This window comes from Penicillium taxi (assembly GCF_028828555.1).
Source record: "Penicillium taxi strain IBT 34144 chromosome Unknown utg000006l_segment0_segment0, whole genome shotgun sequence".
NCBI lineage: Eukaryota > Fungi > Ascomycota > Eurotiomycetes > Eurotiales > Aspergillaceae > Penicillium > Penicillium taxi.
The window spans coordinates 2,613,124-2,630,293 of NW_026643208.1; the positions used below are offsets into that span (position 1 = coordinate 2,613,124).

Below are 17,170 nucleotides of genomic sequence, written 5' to 3' on the forward strand. Positions count from 1 at the left end.
CGTTTATTTGATTGATTCATTTGTTCCTTGGACCCCTAACGAACTTGATCACACACATGATGCCGAGATCCGCTCAGCACTGGCCAGGGGGAATCCCCACTTCCATTCAACCACACCCAGAAACAGATTTATCTCTGGACCAAATCAAGAAGGAAGTCAAGGGCTACTATTTTTACAGGTATGTTCATTATAGAATTCAAATTTTCAAACAACCACGTCTTCAAGTGCTGCGTTAACATGCATCTAGGAGAATTGGATTTCTGCACGAGTTATACCACCGCCGGCAACTGGTGGAAAAATGGGCTTCAGCTACACAGGAATTTTGTGATATGAATTCAACTCGGTCAAGCCCGTCAAATCTCCGAAGTCTATTACACTAAAAATTATTTTTTTCGCCCTCATTCAGGCGTACCAATCGCGTGCATCTGTGGGTCTTCCAGGGAGGGGCCAAGATCGAACATATTTGAACCCATTGAAGGTCTTCGATACCCAGCCGAAGCATTGGAACTTCTCCACAACACTATTCAGCCGAGCGATACCCACGGCCTGATTTCTCTTGCCCCTGTTGATGAGACCCATGCTACAAATCGAGCGCGATGGGTGAAATTCGCGATCCTGTTATACAACTATGATATCGAGACTGGGCACTGTCTACTCGATAATTACATGCCATCGGAGGCTATCCTCAATCCAGCAACCACTACCGATCCTTCGGTAGAGGATTATTTGCCCTGGGCAGATCTTGAGACCGCAAAATTCGGGTCTATCTATCTCACATATTGGCAAAGTATCCTATCTCGGTTATTCAGGCCCATATATGCTGGTTGATGAACTAGGTCTGAAAAGCGGGTGCCTGACAATTGTCGAGTATGAAATCAACAAGGCCGTGAAAGACTCTATCAAAGTCCGCCCGTTTAATATGCAAGTGCCATAATTAAGCGCTTTTGAGGGTTGGTCAACTTTTGGGGATGTTAAGCATGCTCCGGGTGCTTATAGACACCAAAATCCGCTGTGAGTATCCTTTGACCAACCAAGTCAGCCCAATAAACTAACGCATGATAACAGACTTAATATAGACCTACCAATCGTCGATATTTTCTGTCAAGCCAAGGACGCTAACCAACTTCCAAGCTCAGTGATCCTCTATGACCGAGAGCAGTGGACAAGTGATGTTGAGCTTTGTACCCCGGGCTACTTGGCTCTCGAGGCCGAAGCCGCGGGGAGAGTACCCCATAACCCGTCTCACTATACCAGGCCCTATCCAGGCGGTTAAAAAGCAGGTTATGAGAAGGGCGCAGGATCCCAATTCTACACACCCCAAGTTTTCATTCATTCATTCCTCCAGGCCGATTTCCATGAATTTACTGAATTCAAGTAAAGAGAGCCGTTATGATGTCTCGCAAAGTTAGAATAACACGATCTTAATTGAACGCGCGGCAGATCAAGCGAGATCGAGAGGGCTTTGTTGAATTTACCGAGTCTTTCAATATACCCACGAGGATGTCACTTATCTAAATCGTCTTTGAGTCGCACGTACGTTGAGCTAAGAACTTCCCGTAAATCAAGATAAATCCCGATAGATCGGCACCGGGACGTTCTAGATCTCCGCCTGACTTGGTGTGACCCGCGTCATTCCGCCAACAAACCACACCAACAAACCACACCTGCAATGACCTTCCTCACCACCGTCCGCTCAGTAACATGTAAAGCAATCAGAAAAAAACAACCACAAGCGCCACTCCACGAACCCTCCTCCTAGCCTTCGACGCCTTCGATACCCTCTTCCACCCCCGCAAGCCCGTCACAGAGCAGTACGCCAGCACAGCACACGAATATGGCCTTTCCAAAACAGAAATCACCCCGGACAAGCTCAAAGCCGCATTCAAAGATGCGTTCCGCGCTCAGATAACAAAGTAGTACCATTTATCTAGAAGTTATGATAGTTACAGAATAACACCTTTATACACCTCTTCACTTTTTGACTTCCCACTCTCACTGAGCTTTCCCTAGTGGTTGTGGTTGGTTTTTCCTAGCTGAATCGACATGCAGGTTCTGACCGTGCTGCCTAGAGCGTTCCCCATTCCACTAGGTGCATATATTATCACGAATTTTTTCAAGATTACAATTTTCGATATAAATTTCTGAAGATGAGAATAAGTTCCTAAAAATAGATTAAAGATGTTGTCCTCAAGAATTCTTTTGATATCTGACTTAAGTTGACTGTTTTATTGTGAGATAAGGATAGTGTCGGTTGACTAGGTTATTACCGAAGCAGACAGCTATTGATATCGTTTCTGTACGTATATAATAGGTGTATGCATATTGGGTAAAAGTGAAGTGTCATTCTAAAATGCTCAGATGAAAGAAGATATAGTAGCTGCCATGCCAAGATCACATGATCTTGGTATGTCAGCTGATATTCGTTCCAACAGATAGTAATATTTTACAAATTATTGGTAAATTGCCCGAGAAGTACGCCAGGTGATGAATGGGTGGTGGATTCATTCCACTATAGCTTAAATCTTATAGATTACTATTGATTCCCATTGACTGCCAGATAACCACGACCTTTTTACTTTTTTTTTTTTTTTCCCCAACGACCTCAGTTGATATCGCATTTCCTGCAGAACAACAAAATGCAGCGTTTTTATTAGCTGATAAGACGAAAAACTTATTGGGTCGGAAGGAAGGTAATTATTATCTGTAATAATCCTTTTCAGTAATAATAACTACATGTTATCAATTTATGTCCGGGAAAATGGGACTTTCGGCCCCAAGTTCGATTCCTACTTAAAGGATTTGATCCATGATATCCCGTAAAGATCCATGAGAGACAATATTTAATCTTAAAGGGCAAGGCCATTTACTTGGCGAGAAAACTAAACCTTCTTTCTCTTAAATTTTGAAGGACTACATCTTGGGGGAAAAAGTCTTCAGTGGTATATATCATGCTGCTCTGGTTCTTCCTCTCGCTCCTCATGGTGGTCTCCACCTTAGCTGCTCCTAAAAATCCTATCAAGAGATCTTCTGTACTCGACAAGATGATACTGGATGGATTCAGCGATGAGCAAAAGACCCAGGTTGAAGATGCCTTCCGCGACGTGATGACATTGGCGAATGCGGTGATAGAAGGAGCTGGGGAGACTGAAACAACCAAAAAAGCTGCTTTCAAATCTATCTATTTGAAATACTTTCCTGAATCAGAATATGAAGTAGTCATGAGTAGGTGATATCCCTTTCAAGTTAAAAACCTTTGACATTTACACTGAACGCAAAGTTATTTTTGAATTCAAGATTGGCCAATTAAGTTGAACTAACTCGATTATACAACTAGCCATATTCAACAAGATTACTGGTGGTGCAGAAACTCAATATACTGGAAATACTATGTTGGAAAATGTCCCAATCAACTCCGAGTCATCTTCTGATTACGGTTTTATCTGCGAGGATGACGAAAAGGTGGAAGCATTGATGGTTACTTTGTTGGAAGACTCTGATTCCGAGGTTGTGATCTGTTCAAGGGCTTTGAGACTTGGCGGTATTGGTAAAGGCTATAATAAGGATACGAAAGCTGTCACATGCGATGAGTTTAAAGGTAACTTGGAAGACGCCCTCCCGCTTGGAACAGTACTTCTGCATGAATTCATGCATTGGGAACATCTGGTGTCTCCTCCGTTGGACCGTAAGGTTGTAGACCTCAAATATGGGCCGTGGTCTTGCCAGCACGCGCTTAATAAGGCTCATGCTATCTATAATGCTGATAGCTATACTTGGTTTGCAAGTGAGGTCTTTTGGAGTAGAAAATGTGAGAGGACCTACACAGAGGTGAATCGCTCTGACCTAGAGAGTAACGCGGACCTTGAGTCCGGTCAATGTACCTGAGTGTCGGAACATGGATATTGCAATCGTGCAATACCACAAACCCGGAACGGAACAAACAGACCCCCGAGTCACGGGGGAACGACTACATTAGGAACTCAAGTAGCTACATGAATCGAGCACACTTCACACCACTTTGCACAACGTATATAATAAGAATCTAGGACAAACCATATCCTTTTCCAGTGTATATAGTGTAACGTGTGAACCCTGTCCTTTCAACGTAGTTGATCGACACTAAGAATGACTATGGGTGTTAATGTAGCGTTCTAACACAGAGCTCTACTCATACTTCGTTAGAAAAAAAGAATCTGAGAACCCGGGGAAATATTTCTTGGAACTATTCTTGAAGTTTTTCTAGATCTTGATGGGGCATTTCGTATTTACAGGCCACTTGGTATATATACCATAAATTTTTATATCATCCTATCCATAATTATCAGAGGGATTGGTGAGTTTGGATATTCTGTTGGATGGGGCTGAACGGGACCGAGCATGAAGAACATGAGGCTAGAAATATCTTATTTAGAACAGTTTATTAAGGTTTCAAGTCATGCAGCCAGAATACGAGTTGGGTGTTATATATCCTAGTCACAAAGAGCCCTAGGCGGCTAGGGAAATACCTACATAGTAATCTAAATTAGAGAAACATCTTTTAGCGTATTCTACATCACAGTCAGGATGAGCCTTCACTTAAAACACCTATTATTCCGACGTGCAGATAGTGATAGCAGATATTATTTACTGTCATTAAAGTACTTAACTCATTTCTATGATAGCTGGGGTATCGCTGTCCTTTTCGATTTTTTCCACTCAATTGCCCAGCTAGCAATTACTGCAGCTGAAGTAGCCGCCAGAGGCAAAATAAACGCTTGCGTAAATCCGTAGTCATGGAGATTCTTTACCCCTACCTGTTCTTGATAGGGCAAATTTTTGGTAATTTGCACAAATGCACGGATACCGGTAGACAAAATCGATGAATTTTCTCCCGGTATAATTTTTGCAAGGGGCAAAGTGACGCTGGACAAGAAAATATTCTCGGCCAAGCTAATAGCAATGGAGCTCCCGAGTTGGCGAAACAGGACCTCCATGCTACAGGCATGCGCCATATCATGAGGTAATACAACGACTTGAACCGCAATAAAGGTGACTTGAATAGCCATTCCGCAGCCTGAGCCTGCTAGAATTTGGTAACCAATATAATGACTGGGGCTGCTATCTGCATCTAGTCGGAATAGTAGCACGCTTCCAACGACGTACAACACAGACCCTGCCCACATAAATAGAACATAATAATCAAACTGCGTGGTGAAAAATCCCGTGCATAAACCGAAGATAGTCATTGGAACAGAAAATGCTAAACATATTACACCGGAAAGCGCGGCTGAGGTATAGTGGATACTCTGCAAATATGTTGGTAGCAACCATTGGTGTGTAGAGATAGCTAGGCCATAAAAGAATGAGAATAGATAGCAAACCAATATAGTGCGCTGGCGCATAAACTTCAAATTAATCACAGCTCTAATATAAACTTGATGTCAGACGTGATAATCTCAAACTACCTAGGCAGTCATCCAAAAGAAAGGGGCTGTAATACTGACCTATCACCTTTATGTGCTTGTACAGTAATGAAGACAATACTCAGAGGGGCAAAGCCTAACAAGCATCCCCATGCTTTCGGGTTTGACCAAGAAACTGATAGACCTCCCCATTCGAAGCCAAGGAATAAGTAGGTTAGGCTAGATGATAACAGGATGAAACTGAATAGATCAATTCTATGTAGTTTTTCACTTAGAGGGAGCTTTTGATCAGGATGTAGCTTACGGTCTAGGATCAACACTACAACCACAAGGCAACCGATTCCGAGTGCTTATCCATAATTTAGTCGGATTAATTTCGGGATATTGGTTTATACATACGGATGTTAATCCAGGAACAGAACCGTCAAGTCAGAATCGAGTCGGTAATAGCACCGCCGATGGTACTTCCCATCATTAAAGCAATATTGCTAATACTGACCATCAATGCCATTCCCTGCGGCCGCTGCCTTAGCGGCACTACTTGGCCAAAGATGAAACTGTAATATGTTAGATCTAAGCGCCGCAAGAGCCGATTGAAGCGGGGTTTGATGTGATATGGGAACACAATGTACTCACAGACTTCCTGCTAAGAGCCCAGAAGCGGCAAAGCCAGTAACAGCGCGGCCTAAAATGAGACAGGCTGAAATGGGAGATACTGCACAAAGTATAGAGCCCACCCCAAATATCACCAGGGATAAAATATAGGTCCGCTTAGGTTCAAAACAAGTATAGACCTTCCCCCAAATTGGCTGCGAGGCCATTTGAACGAGCAAATAGCTACTGCCATACCATCCAAGGTCATTTGTGGACCCGAAGGTTGAACTTACAGTCGGTAGTGCGGTCGCTGGATGAGAAGGTAAGTCTTATGGTCTGGGCCTCGAAGATAGATTAGGTAAGACATGACTTGACTTACCGAGAATACTGCTATCTAGAGCAACCGTAATATTGGCTATACCAAAGGCAGAAGACACTAGATGCAGCCTGCTGCCCATAAGATAAGCTTGCTCCTAGGCTGGGTGGACCTGATCCGTTCCAGGGTTATCGGTCCGACCCCTGCTATTACTGTTGGGAGGTATGATTTTTGCCATGCTTTCATCCAAGTTTGGTGGTCTCGTTTCAGGAGCCATGAGGTTTGGGGGAGATAACAACATTTTTGACCCGGAGGAAGATCAGAAAGACTTGCCAGGGGCTGTTGGGGCTACTTTCAAACTTATAAACCGATTGGACGCCACATTACGTGTCCGGGATTATGTTCTTACCAGACCCTACTCAAACGTACGTACGGTTTCGAGAGGGTAGTCCTGTAAGGGGACGGGCCTTCCCGAAATGAGCTAATAAATATTAGATGCTAGAAATACACCGACAATTTTAATAAAATTATACATTATCTGTGCAGCCTGTGCTCTACATCTTACGCAGGTAGACTTATAATTTAAACTCATAAATCATAAAACAGACGGGGCGCTGTCGATACCACCAGACCAAAGTGGGGCACAGGACCAATGAGAATGGTTACGGTCCAGCGACGTGAAGTGAATCTAGTTAGTTTTATCTATTTAGTTACAGCGAGGACAAAATTGAATAGACACACCTCTTACAACTCGCAACGATACATTTACATAGGAGATGCATATGTAACAGTAAGACTAGTCAGACCATTGCTCCGACAGGCGCAAAATAGCAAAAATAGTAGTCTACTGACACCATATCAACCGCTGGGACTCTGATATGTGTTTATTTTATCTCCAGGATTTAGCTCAAGCTCAGCGCCGATGGCGTCGTGCTGGCCACTACTAGCGCTGGAGATAATATTCTCTCATACGTATTGCGGAGCACGGCTAAGATCCACGCTGTCGACCTAAACCCGTCGCAGAACCATCTCTTGGAGCTGAAAATGGCCTCCTATACTGCTTTGCCATATGAAGATTTTTGGATGCTCTTCGGTGAAGGCAAGCACCTTAATTTTCGGACTCTGCTGCTCACAAAACTATCGCCACACCTGTCAAGCCGAGCATTCCAATATTGGCTCGACCGCTGTCACATATTCTCCACTTCCAACAGATATGGTCTGTATGATACTGGGGGTTCTCGCCATGGCATACGAGCTTTCCGTTGGATCTCGTATCTCTTTGGCTTCCATGGTGTGATTCGACATTTCCTTGAAGACAAGGCACTCGACGAGCAGCGCCATAATTGGCATCAAAAGATCAAGCCAGCTCTGCTTTCCAATCTGGTCTGTAGGCTAATTGTGAGCCAGGATAAATTTCTATGGTCAGCTCTCGGTGTCCCTAAACATCAGCTCACCATGATTGAAAATGACTATGTTGAGAGTCAACCCGTCGGTGGGCCCACTAAAGCTGACCGTAAAACTCGTTCGTGCGCCATCTAGCGCTACATGGTGAGTACACTCGATCCAGTGGTCGAGAAGACCTAGATCAGCTTCAGCAATCCGGATTATCATATACGTATGGCCGGCACATTCAACCATCGGTGCTATCCGGAGTATCTCTCACATGAGGCACATGCCAATCTCTCACAGCTGGGTGTACTGGATGGCATACAAATTCACGCAGATGAGATCGACGAAGTTCTTAGCCATATGGACTCTAACAGACTCACCGTCGCTATCCTTATGGACAGTATGGACTGGTTTGACCCAAACGGTGTCGCCGCCGTAACTCAGATCACCAAACTGAACCGTATACTGAAGATGGGTGGCCGTGTACTACTTCGCTCTTCGGCACTGCGCCCCTGGTATATCGATATTTTCGAAGCCTATGGCTTTTCCTCTAAGTGCATGGGCTCTAGAACAGATGGCGCATACATTGACCGAGTCAATATGTATGCATCATGCTGGCTCTACACTAAGATGTAGAATCTACCCTTATCGACGCCCGAGCCCGAGATAGAATGCATGGATGTCCCTGATAACAACTGTTGGTCTCTATAGATATCTGAATAAACTTCTCAGGAGGGAGAAAAATAATCAGGAAACTGATATCATGGATGCGTAGAGAGAGAAGAGAGAAGAAGAGAGAAGGGAGAGGAAGTGAACTATAGAGGAGCAAGCTACTAAAGTGGGGTAAGTAGGTTAAACGCCTTAAGCACCCTACACCTCCATATTTACAAAACTTTCAACAATATCATGACTTGCAATGAAAGCGGGAATGTATTTCCAACAGGAACTTTACAGCTTGTTAATGAAGGGCGTAGCAAGTTATTTGGAATTTATCATATTAGGGGTTGTTTCATTCAGTGAAAGCAGAGTCTGAACACCGGAACAGTAGCAGAATAAAAGTCCGAATAAAGTTGATAACACGCGCACGCCTTCGGCTGGTGCCATTTTAAACCCGTCCTACAAGGTATTCTATGAGCCACCCTGACTTTGCCCTTTCCATGAAATAATACAAGTCCGTATAAGTCCGTAATTTTGACTTATATTAAACATCTTTATTTACTTACATCCCGTAACGGCAAGGCTCCCCCTCCCCCATTAGGCCTATGTCGCTTCTTGTCCACACTAATCTAACTCCCTGGCTTCGAAACATCTCTCATGGCGACCGCAGTCTTGACAAGGGCGGAAAGTCCTGTTGTACAGGAGTCTATTCCAATGGAGGCTCTTCCAGCGTCGACACAGGAGAAATCTGAGAAACAAGACAAATAATCAACACCTGTAGACAACTCAGGACATGGACATCAGCACAGCGAAGCGCCAGCAGCACATACGGAGGGTCTTGCTCCCCCTAAGAAAAAGCCTTGACAGTTCTGGGCTGTGTTCCCAGCGCTGTGCATGACCACTTTTCTCTCGGCTCTCGACACATCCATTTTATCGACTGCCCTTCCGACTATCACGCTCGACATCAACGCTGGTGAATCGTACATGTGGATCACCAACTCTAACATTCTGTCGTCGACCGTGGTCCTCCCTTTATTCGGCCAGACGGCAAATATATTCGGCCGTCGATGGCTCCTGATCCTTTCGGTCGTCATCTTTGCACTAGGAAGCGGTCTTACCGGGGAGCAGACAATACAGTTCAGATCATTGCCAGACTAACCATTCAGGGGTATTGGCGATGGCGGTATTAACACGCTTGTTGATAATGTCATCTGTGATCTCGTTCCTCTTCGCCAGCGAGGGAAATATGTAGCTCTTATGGCAGCTGTATGGGCAGTGGGGACGGTGGTTGGTCCCGTATTAGGCGGTGCCTTTGCTGAGCATACGTCGTGGCGCTGGGTTTTCTACGTCAATCTTCCTCTATGTGCCGTGTCACTGATATCACTTGTGTTGTTCCTTCGCGTTTCCCATCCACGTTCAGGTGGTACCATATGGCAATAGCTGCGCCGTGTCGAATACATTAGCAATGTCATTCTCACAGCCACGGTTGTCTCGGTTTTGCTGGCACTCAGTTGGGCAGGAGTTAATTATCCTTGGTCCTCATGGCGGGTCCTTGTGCCCCTGGTTCTAGGGCTAGCGGGTTTATTTCTCTTCTACGCTCATCAACGATCCCGGTTATGTCCGGAGCCATCTATTCCTACCAAGTTATTATCGAGTGGAACGGCTGTTTGTGCACTATGGATTGCATTTATTCAATCAGTATTAGTCTATTGGGTTAGATATTTTCTGCCCATCTATTTTCAGGCAATTCGTAGCTCGACTGCTACCGAGTCCGGACTGTTTGTGCTCCCTATTACAGCGGCTATTGCGCCCCTCGGCATCATGACTGGTGTCTTGATCGCTTCCACCGGGAAATATCGTCCTTACCACTTTCTAGGCTACATATACCTCACCACTGCCACCGGAATATTCTCACTACCAGACGATAACTCGCCCGCTCGCGATTGGGCCGGCTTCCAGGTTCTTTTCGGCGCGGGCTCGAAGATGATCTTTTCCAGTACCCTGCCTCCTATCCAGGCATCCCTCCCTGAATCCGATATAGCCACTGCTACTGCCACGTGGGCGTTCATGCGCAGCTTTGGTTGTATCTGGGGTATCGCGATTCCGACCACTGTCTTTAATACGCGGGTTCAGTAGCTGCTCTACCGCATCAGTAATGTTCATTTACGTGAAAAGCTTGCTAATGGGGGCGCGTATACAATGGCTAGTGATGGGCTTATACGCACTTTGAAAGACACTCCCCAGTTAATGGCGGAAGTACTGAGTGTTTATCAAGATAGCATGCGATGGGTGTGGTGGATTGCTATTCCATTCGGTGGTATCAGACTTCTTCTTTGCATACCTATTAGGCAACTGGTGCTTAGTGAGGATTTGAACACTGAGTTTGGATTGCAGGTAGGAGAAAGAAGGGAATAAAGGAACATGCATGGAATTTGTTGGTTGCCAGTACTTGCGAACCTCTGGGTATTTATTAAATTTATATCTTTGTCGCTGAGATTCATTCTTTAATGTGGGGTACAAACACTTGAATTATATACAAGATGCAAGGGGAAGAGGTAATTAGGTTCACCGACGCTCGGCCAAAACACCTAATATGACGAGACGACGTCTCATCTTGCCTGGGACCGGTATATAAGTAGCGCACTGTTAGGAGGCCCTAACAATAGAGGTAGTAATAAAGTTGAGAACGTTAAGCATACTTAGGCGGTATATGGGTTCATAGAACCACACACGGGAACGTATAAGGCCTAAGTGCGCTGGTCCCATACATAACATTTAAGCCTCAGGCTTCTTAAACAATTATCCGATATAGTGTAAACGGAGGTGACGATAAAATGGCCACGATTTGGCGTGGCATCAACTCGAAAAGATTGTGGTGTTTTCACCTCGACATTGTAACCAACACAGTCTGATATTAGCGTCGACGCTATACCTAGTAAGGCTGAGTGAGCTAATACTAGCGATTGCATCGAAGAGAGGTGTCCTGACACAGCTTATACAGAGCCGTGAGAGCGCTTCCATCATGGGTGCAGATGGAATGAAGAAGAACCGAGTCTGCCTCTCGAAGACTTTGTTTGTCCTTTAATAATTCTCTGATTCGAAAGTCTAGCTAAAAAACAAGCCAAAACCACAACTGTTGCGACAGCCGAGAAACAAGGCCGTCAACATACGGAAAGTATTTCGGCCGAAAAGCTTCTGCCAAGGCAGTGACTCTTGGTTCGGAATAACCACTCGGAGGTACTTAGAGCTCGGCACGAATATGCGAATATTCGCGAATAAAACAAGTGCGAATAATTTGATTATTCGCTGCGAATACGAATACAACCCCTTTATTCGCGAATATTCGCACCTTTATACACTATTCCTAATTAGGATTAGAAGTTGTCAGCTGATTATTCTTGTAACAGATGGGGGGTACTGGGCTCCTGAAAAATGTCGCACACGTGATATTTTTATCAGGCTTAGCGTCTTGGCGTAAATGTTTACAATCGCGTCTAGGTGTTCATCCCTATCTATACACGCGTCATTAAAAATTACCCTGCACCATGGATACCACTACCTTTTTTTGCTCGAAATGCCGTAATCCCCGTCCGACCGAGGATTTTGATCTTAATAAGCAAGGGAAGCGAAAAAGCCTTTGTAATCGTCATACGAAGAAGCGTTCTCTTCAGCGCGATGATTGGGATGAATTTACTATGCTTCTCTCCCAGCCTCAGCCTCTTAATCATGACTTTGAATTTGATCTTGATGCTTTGCCTATCAAATTTGGCTCTGAGTTTGATAAAGAGGAGATGGGAATAGCAATGCATAGTCTTTCAGATTTGATCTGGCAGGAAGGTGGATTCCGATTCCGCCATACCTCAACTGATTCCCAATATCATCGGTATAGATATCATTGCTCTCAGGATGAAGCGCATACCCGAAGCTATCAATCTAAGGTAGAAGTTGAAAAACAGAGAGATGGCCGCCGTATAGAGCGATTTCCTTGTGGAAGTAAGCTTATTATACAGCCATCCTTACTTGATCGGACCCTCCGTCTTTCTATTCAACATCACTGGCACCCGCCTTATAAAGATCTTCAAGTTCCGCAAGTCATACACGATCTTATTGACTCCCTTGTCTTGACCCATGCTCCTGCAGAGATTTCCCGCCAGGTTAGGGAGCATCCTAAAGGAAAGGAAGTGTCAAGGCACCAGGTCTATTATATCTGGCATAAGGCAAACTCAAAGAACTGGCGACGCCATGATGATCCTCTTACCTCAGCTCAAATGCTTCTAAATGAGGCAGATTTCCAGAATGGAAGGTATCAGGCCCACCAAGAGATCTTTTAAGCAGGCAACTTATCAGCATTAGGTAAGAGCAATATTCTTTTCAGCCACTAGCTTAGCTACTAGCTTAGTATTAGCTTCGGTATTGGTATTAGTATTAGTATATTAGTTTATATATTCACTGACATCGATATACTTTAGCCTTCTACCTCCCGGAGACTATTAAACCACGTCTTAATTGGGCTGAACAGGTTAACTCACAGCCTCAATTAGCCATAGATTCTACTTATGGCACAAATAATAGTGGGATGGAGCTATTTACTGTGTTAGCTGAGCTTGATGGCACTGGTATACCACTTGCCTATTGTTTAGTTGATAAGCAGAATGTTCAGCCTGATACTTATCAGAGAAGAAGAGCTGATCCAGGCGCAATGTTGTTTATCCTTTATGAGTTTCTTATAAAGCTTAAGGGGTTTGGGTTTGATCCCAGCTTTATTGCGACTGATAAAGATCCAGCAGAGATTGGAGCAGTCAGACTAGTCTGGCCAGAGGCTAAGCATCAGCTTTGTTACTGGCACGCGAAGCGCGCTATTAGTATGAAGTTGAAGGATTCTACTAAGATAGCGACGCTCAATCAGTATGATCCAGAGGCAGCTGCAAAGGTGGTTGGGAAGGATCATCTTGAGATTTGCTGGGGATCAATTCCACATAAACGGCCAAAGGAGCATAAATTTGATGGTAAGTTGGTTTCTTTACTCTAATTATATTGGCTCTAGCTAGCTTGATTTCCAGATTATATATTTACTAAGATATTTGTAGGCTCCGGTCAATGTCAGTGTCTCTCTCGTGGCGTCAGGCCTGTTGAAAGCCGAAGGCTTGAGCCAACTAAAGAGGAACGGGATATTATTTTAGGCATATTCTGCCGACATTTCAATATCCACCCTCTGTTTCCTGATATCAATGGCACTCGATTTAAGCAGAATCTCCACCAGGAATGTGCCCGAGAAATGTATGATTGGTGCCGATCTCGCGATTATTACCATCTCTGGGCTTACCTCTTTGTCAACTGGTATAGAGATGATCAATGGATTCTCTGGGCTCGGGCAGCTAATCCTGAGAAGATCCCTATCCTGAAAACAACGATGATTGTAGAATCGCATTGGCGAAAGCTAAAGCATGATTATCTTCATCGTTTTAATCGGCCTAGAGTTGACCTAGTGGTATGGGTTCTACTAAGTCGTCTCGTCCCTGATATGGTCTATCAAATGAAGGCTATATTAGGTAGAGAGCAGCGGATCTTTAAAGGACGATGGAGAGAAGCCTTTAAAAGGCAATGGAAAAAGGATGCAAGAAAAACTGTTTGTCTAGATCAGATAAAACAGCATCATACAGATCCTTATCAATGTCACAGTGCCAGCTCAGACGACTACTGATTGATTAGATAGTGCGGGCCACGTGACCCGCAACCTTATGTAAACTCAGAACCTTGTCTGAATGTAGCTCTTCAAGCTACGTCTTCGTCTTAGCCTGTCAGTCAATGCAATACTGTCTGTCCAGTTCTAGTATAATTCTATTCACCTGCCCGCCCCGTGACACTACGTAGCTTCTACCCTATACTAGAGCTGCCACCCGCCAGCATGCCCCGTCCTGAACCGCCTTTGAACGCCGATTCTATTGAAGAATTCCTGGCTCACGTCCAAGAACACCCCGACGTCTGGGTGCTGTACCTCCGGACTATGGAGGGCTACTCTCAAGAAATTGAGAAAGATAACCAAACCCTCCGCCAAGCCGCGACTGAAAGCGAGGAGACTCGGCACCGCAGGGAGGGCGTTATTAGATATCAGGAAGAGCGCATCAACAGCTTATACGACAAGATTGTTGGGCTCGAAGTCGAAAAAAATCAGATCCTGAACTCCGCCCTGCCTGCCATACGAACCCCCCGACCGAAAACACTCCTGCCCAAGGTATTAAGAACCTAGCAGATATCCCTACGCGAGAACTTGCACCGACTCCTACCCTAGGTCCCCGGTCTGCCTCCCTTAGTGAAAGAATCCCTGACCCGAAAGAGTTTGATGGAACTCGCAGCGACCTCCGCTGCTTTATGTAGCAGATCTATGGCAAGATGAACGCGAACCAGGACCGTTTCCCGATAGCCACTATCAGACTTACTTATGTCGCGGGGAGACTCACTGGTAAAGCGTACGAACTAGTACTGCCAAAGATCTCGTACGGAGTTCCCTAGTTTATAGACTACCCGCAAATGCTTGAATATCTCGAGAAGGCCTTCGGCGACCCTGATAGAGTCTAGAATGCCTAGAACCGCTTATACCAGCTCCGCTAGAAGAATAACGACTTTAACACCTTCCTATCCGAATTCTAGCGTTTAGCCCTAGAGGGCGAACTACACGAAGAAGCTCTGACTCCCCTCCTGATATAAGCTATCTCGAACGAGCTCCAGGATATGCTCTTGTATAACCCAGCTCCGTCCCGCCAGTTTCATAGCTACACAGCCCATCTTTAGTCGCTCGATAACCGCTTCCGCTAATACTAGCAATAGATACACCGTGCCCGCTAACCCACGCCCTTAGGTAGTATACCCCGGGAGAAAATCGCAAGGACCTTGTACGCAGCCGCCGCGATAACGAATATACTACCTAGGACCCTGACTCCCGCCTAAGGCCCTAGCGAACCTATGGATCTCTCTAAGGCTAAGCTCACCCGGCGTGACCGGGGGGAGTGCTTTAGATACGGATCCAAGGATCATCTAGTCCGGGACTGCCTGCTACCTGACACCCGCCCCCGTTCCCCTGCCCGCCTATATTCTAGCCGAATAGAGAACCCCGCCCAGGCTGACTCCGCTGCCTACGCTGAATCTGCTGAGTCTGACTACTCTATACTCTAGCTAATAAATAGAGTAAGCCTGGCCTAAATCGCGACTAGGTGAAACCTAACCGCGTGCTCCGCCTATCCGCAGCTATGCTGGGAGACTCTATCGAAGAAGAGAACCTCCGCGCCGACGCTTTTATCCTGCCTATAACCCTGACCCAGAAAGAGACCCAGATCCCTATGTACGCTATAATAGATAGTGGTGTAGAAGGGAAGAGGTTCGTCGATGAAGATTGGGCCCGAGACTAGAGCCTTATATTCGAAACCCTGAAAGAACCTATCCGCCTGGAGGCCTTCGACGGCCGAGAGCCCGAGAAGGGCTATATCACCTATTTCGTATAAATGAATATAAGGGTAGAGAACCACTATAAGAAGAAGGCCCTATTCCTTATCACGAAAATCGCTTACTACCCTGTTATACTAGGCCTGCCTTGGCTTAAGATCCACGATCCTAGTATTCATTTCGCGAACCATACCCTCGAGCTAAATAGCCTGTACTGCCAGAAGTTCTGTAACACCCCTGGTAGGGCCCCGAAGATCCGAGCCCTACATGATGTCCCGAAGAAAACACGCCCTATAAACCTGCCTGATCGCCCCTCTGTCCTAGAAGGCCTAGATATATAGTCTATAAGCCTAAGGGCCTGCGCCGCGTACGCCCGAAGCGAGAAGGGCTATCATTTGTTCTCCGCGTCTATAGAGACACTGGACGAGATACTATAACCGAAACCTGACCCTGCCCTGCCTGACGAATTTAAAGACTTTGGAGATGTGTTCTCCCCTAAGGAAGCCGAACGACTGCCCCCACACCGACCTTACGACCATGATATTCGACTAATAGAGGGGAAGGCCCTGCCATTTGGGCCCCTCTATGCTATGTCCCGCCCTGAGCTAGAAGCTCTAAAGGAATAGATCTCCGAGAACCTAAGGAAAGGGTTTATCCGCCTAAGCTCCTCGCCTACTGCCTCGCCTGTCCTATTTGTGAAGAAACCTGGAGGGGGTCTCCGATTTTGTGTAGACTACCGAGCCCTTAACGCGATCTCGGTCAAGGACCGCTATCCCCTGCCCCTGACTAAAGAAACCCTGAACCAGTTAAAGGGGATGAAATACTTTACTCGCCTAGATATCATCTCTGCCTTTAATAACCTTTGGGTGAAGGAGGGGCAGGAGTACCTGATAGCGTTCTATACGAGATTAGGTCTCTACGAGAGCCTGGTAATGCCGTTTGGCCTAATAGGCGCCCCTACTATATTCCAGAGATTTATCAACGATTCCCTGCGAGATTACTTAGACCTGTTCTATACCGTATACCTTGACGATATACTGATATATAGTTGTACAAGGGAGGAATATATTGGACACGTCCGTAAGGTCCTCGCCCGCCTCCGCGAAGCAGGGCTATTCGTGAAACTAGCTAAATGCGAGTTCTGTGTTTCTGAGACCAAATTCCTAGGCCTGATTGTAGGAGGCGAAGGAATCTGTATGGACCCTAAGAAGGTCCGGACGATCATGGACTAGAAATCGCCGACGAACGCGACTGATGTCCGAGCATTCCTAGGATTTGCTGGCTTCTACCGACGCTTTATAAGAGACTTCTCGAAACTGACTACCTATATGAACGAACTCATAAAGAAGGATGTTGCCTTTGAATAGACTCCCGCCTA

At 45.6% G+C, this 17,170-nt stretch overlaps 4 protein-coding genes across 4 annotated transcripts; all 4 read left to right on the forward strand.

Moving 5' to 3' along the window:
- Positions 1–977: 977 nt before the first annotated feature.
- On the forward strand, positions 978–1,273 carry N7495_010065 (uncharacterized protein; the record flags this gene model as incomplete). The annotated part of the gene is made up of 2 exons (XM_057212716.1): positions 978–1,011; positions 1,077–1,273. 2 exons carry the CDS (start codon positions 978–980, stop codon positions 1,271–1,273), a joined length of 231 nt encoding a protein of 76 aa, XP_057059579.1.
- A 1,675-nt stretch (positions 1,274–2,948) lies between these two features.
- Positions 2,949–3,829, forward strand: N7495_010066 (uncharacterized protein; the record flags this gene model as incomplete). Its single annotated transcript, XM_057212717.1, has 3 exons — positions 2,949–3,222; positions 3,335–3,786; positions 3,824–3,829. The coding sequence occupies 3 exons, from the start codon at positions 2,949–2,951 to the stop codon at positions 3,827–3,829; spliced, it is 732 nt and encodes a 243-aa protein (XP_057059580.1).
- A 2,716-nt stretch (positions 3,830–6,545) lies between these two features.
- Positions 6,546–8,334, forward strand: N7495_010067 (BtaA family protein; the record flags this gene model as incomplete). Its single annotated transcript, XM_057212718.1, has 3 exons — positions 6,546–6,734; positions 7,216–7,835; positions 7,899–8,334. 3 exons carry the CDS (start codon positions 6,546–6,548, stop codon positions 8,332–8,334), a joined length of 1,245 nt encoding a protein of 414 aa, XP_057059581.1.
- Positions 8,335–9,249: 915 nt separating this feature from the next.
- On the forward strand, positions 9,250–10,491 carry N7495_010068 (uncharacterized protein; the record flags this gene model as incomplete). The annotated part of the gene is made up of 3 exons (XM_057212719.1): positions 9,250–9,491; positions 9,522–9,741; positions 9,796–10,491. 3 exons carry the CDS (start codon positions 9,250–9,252, stop codon positions 10,489–10,491), a joined length of 1,158 nt encoding a protein of 385 aa, XP_057059582.1.
- Positions 10,492–17,170: the final 6,679 nt, after the last annotated feature.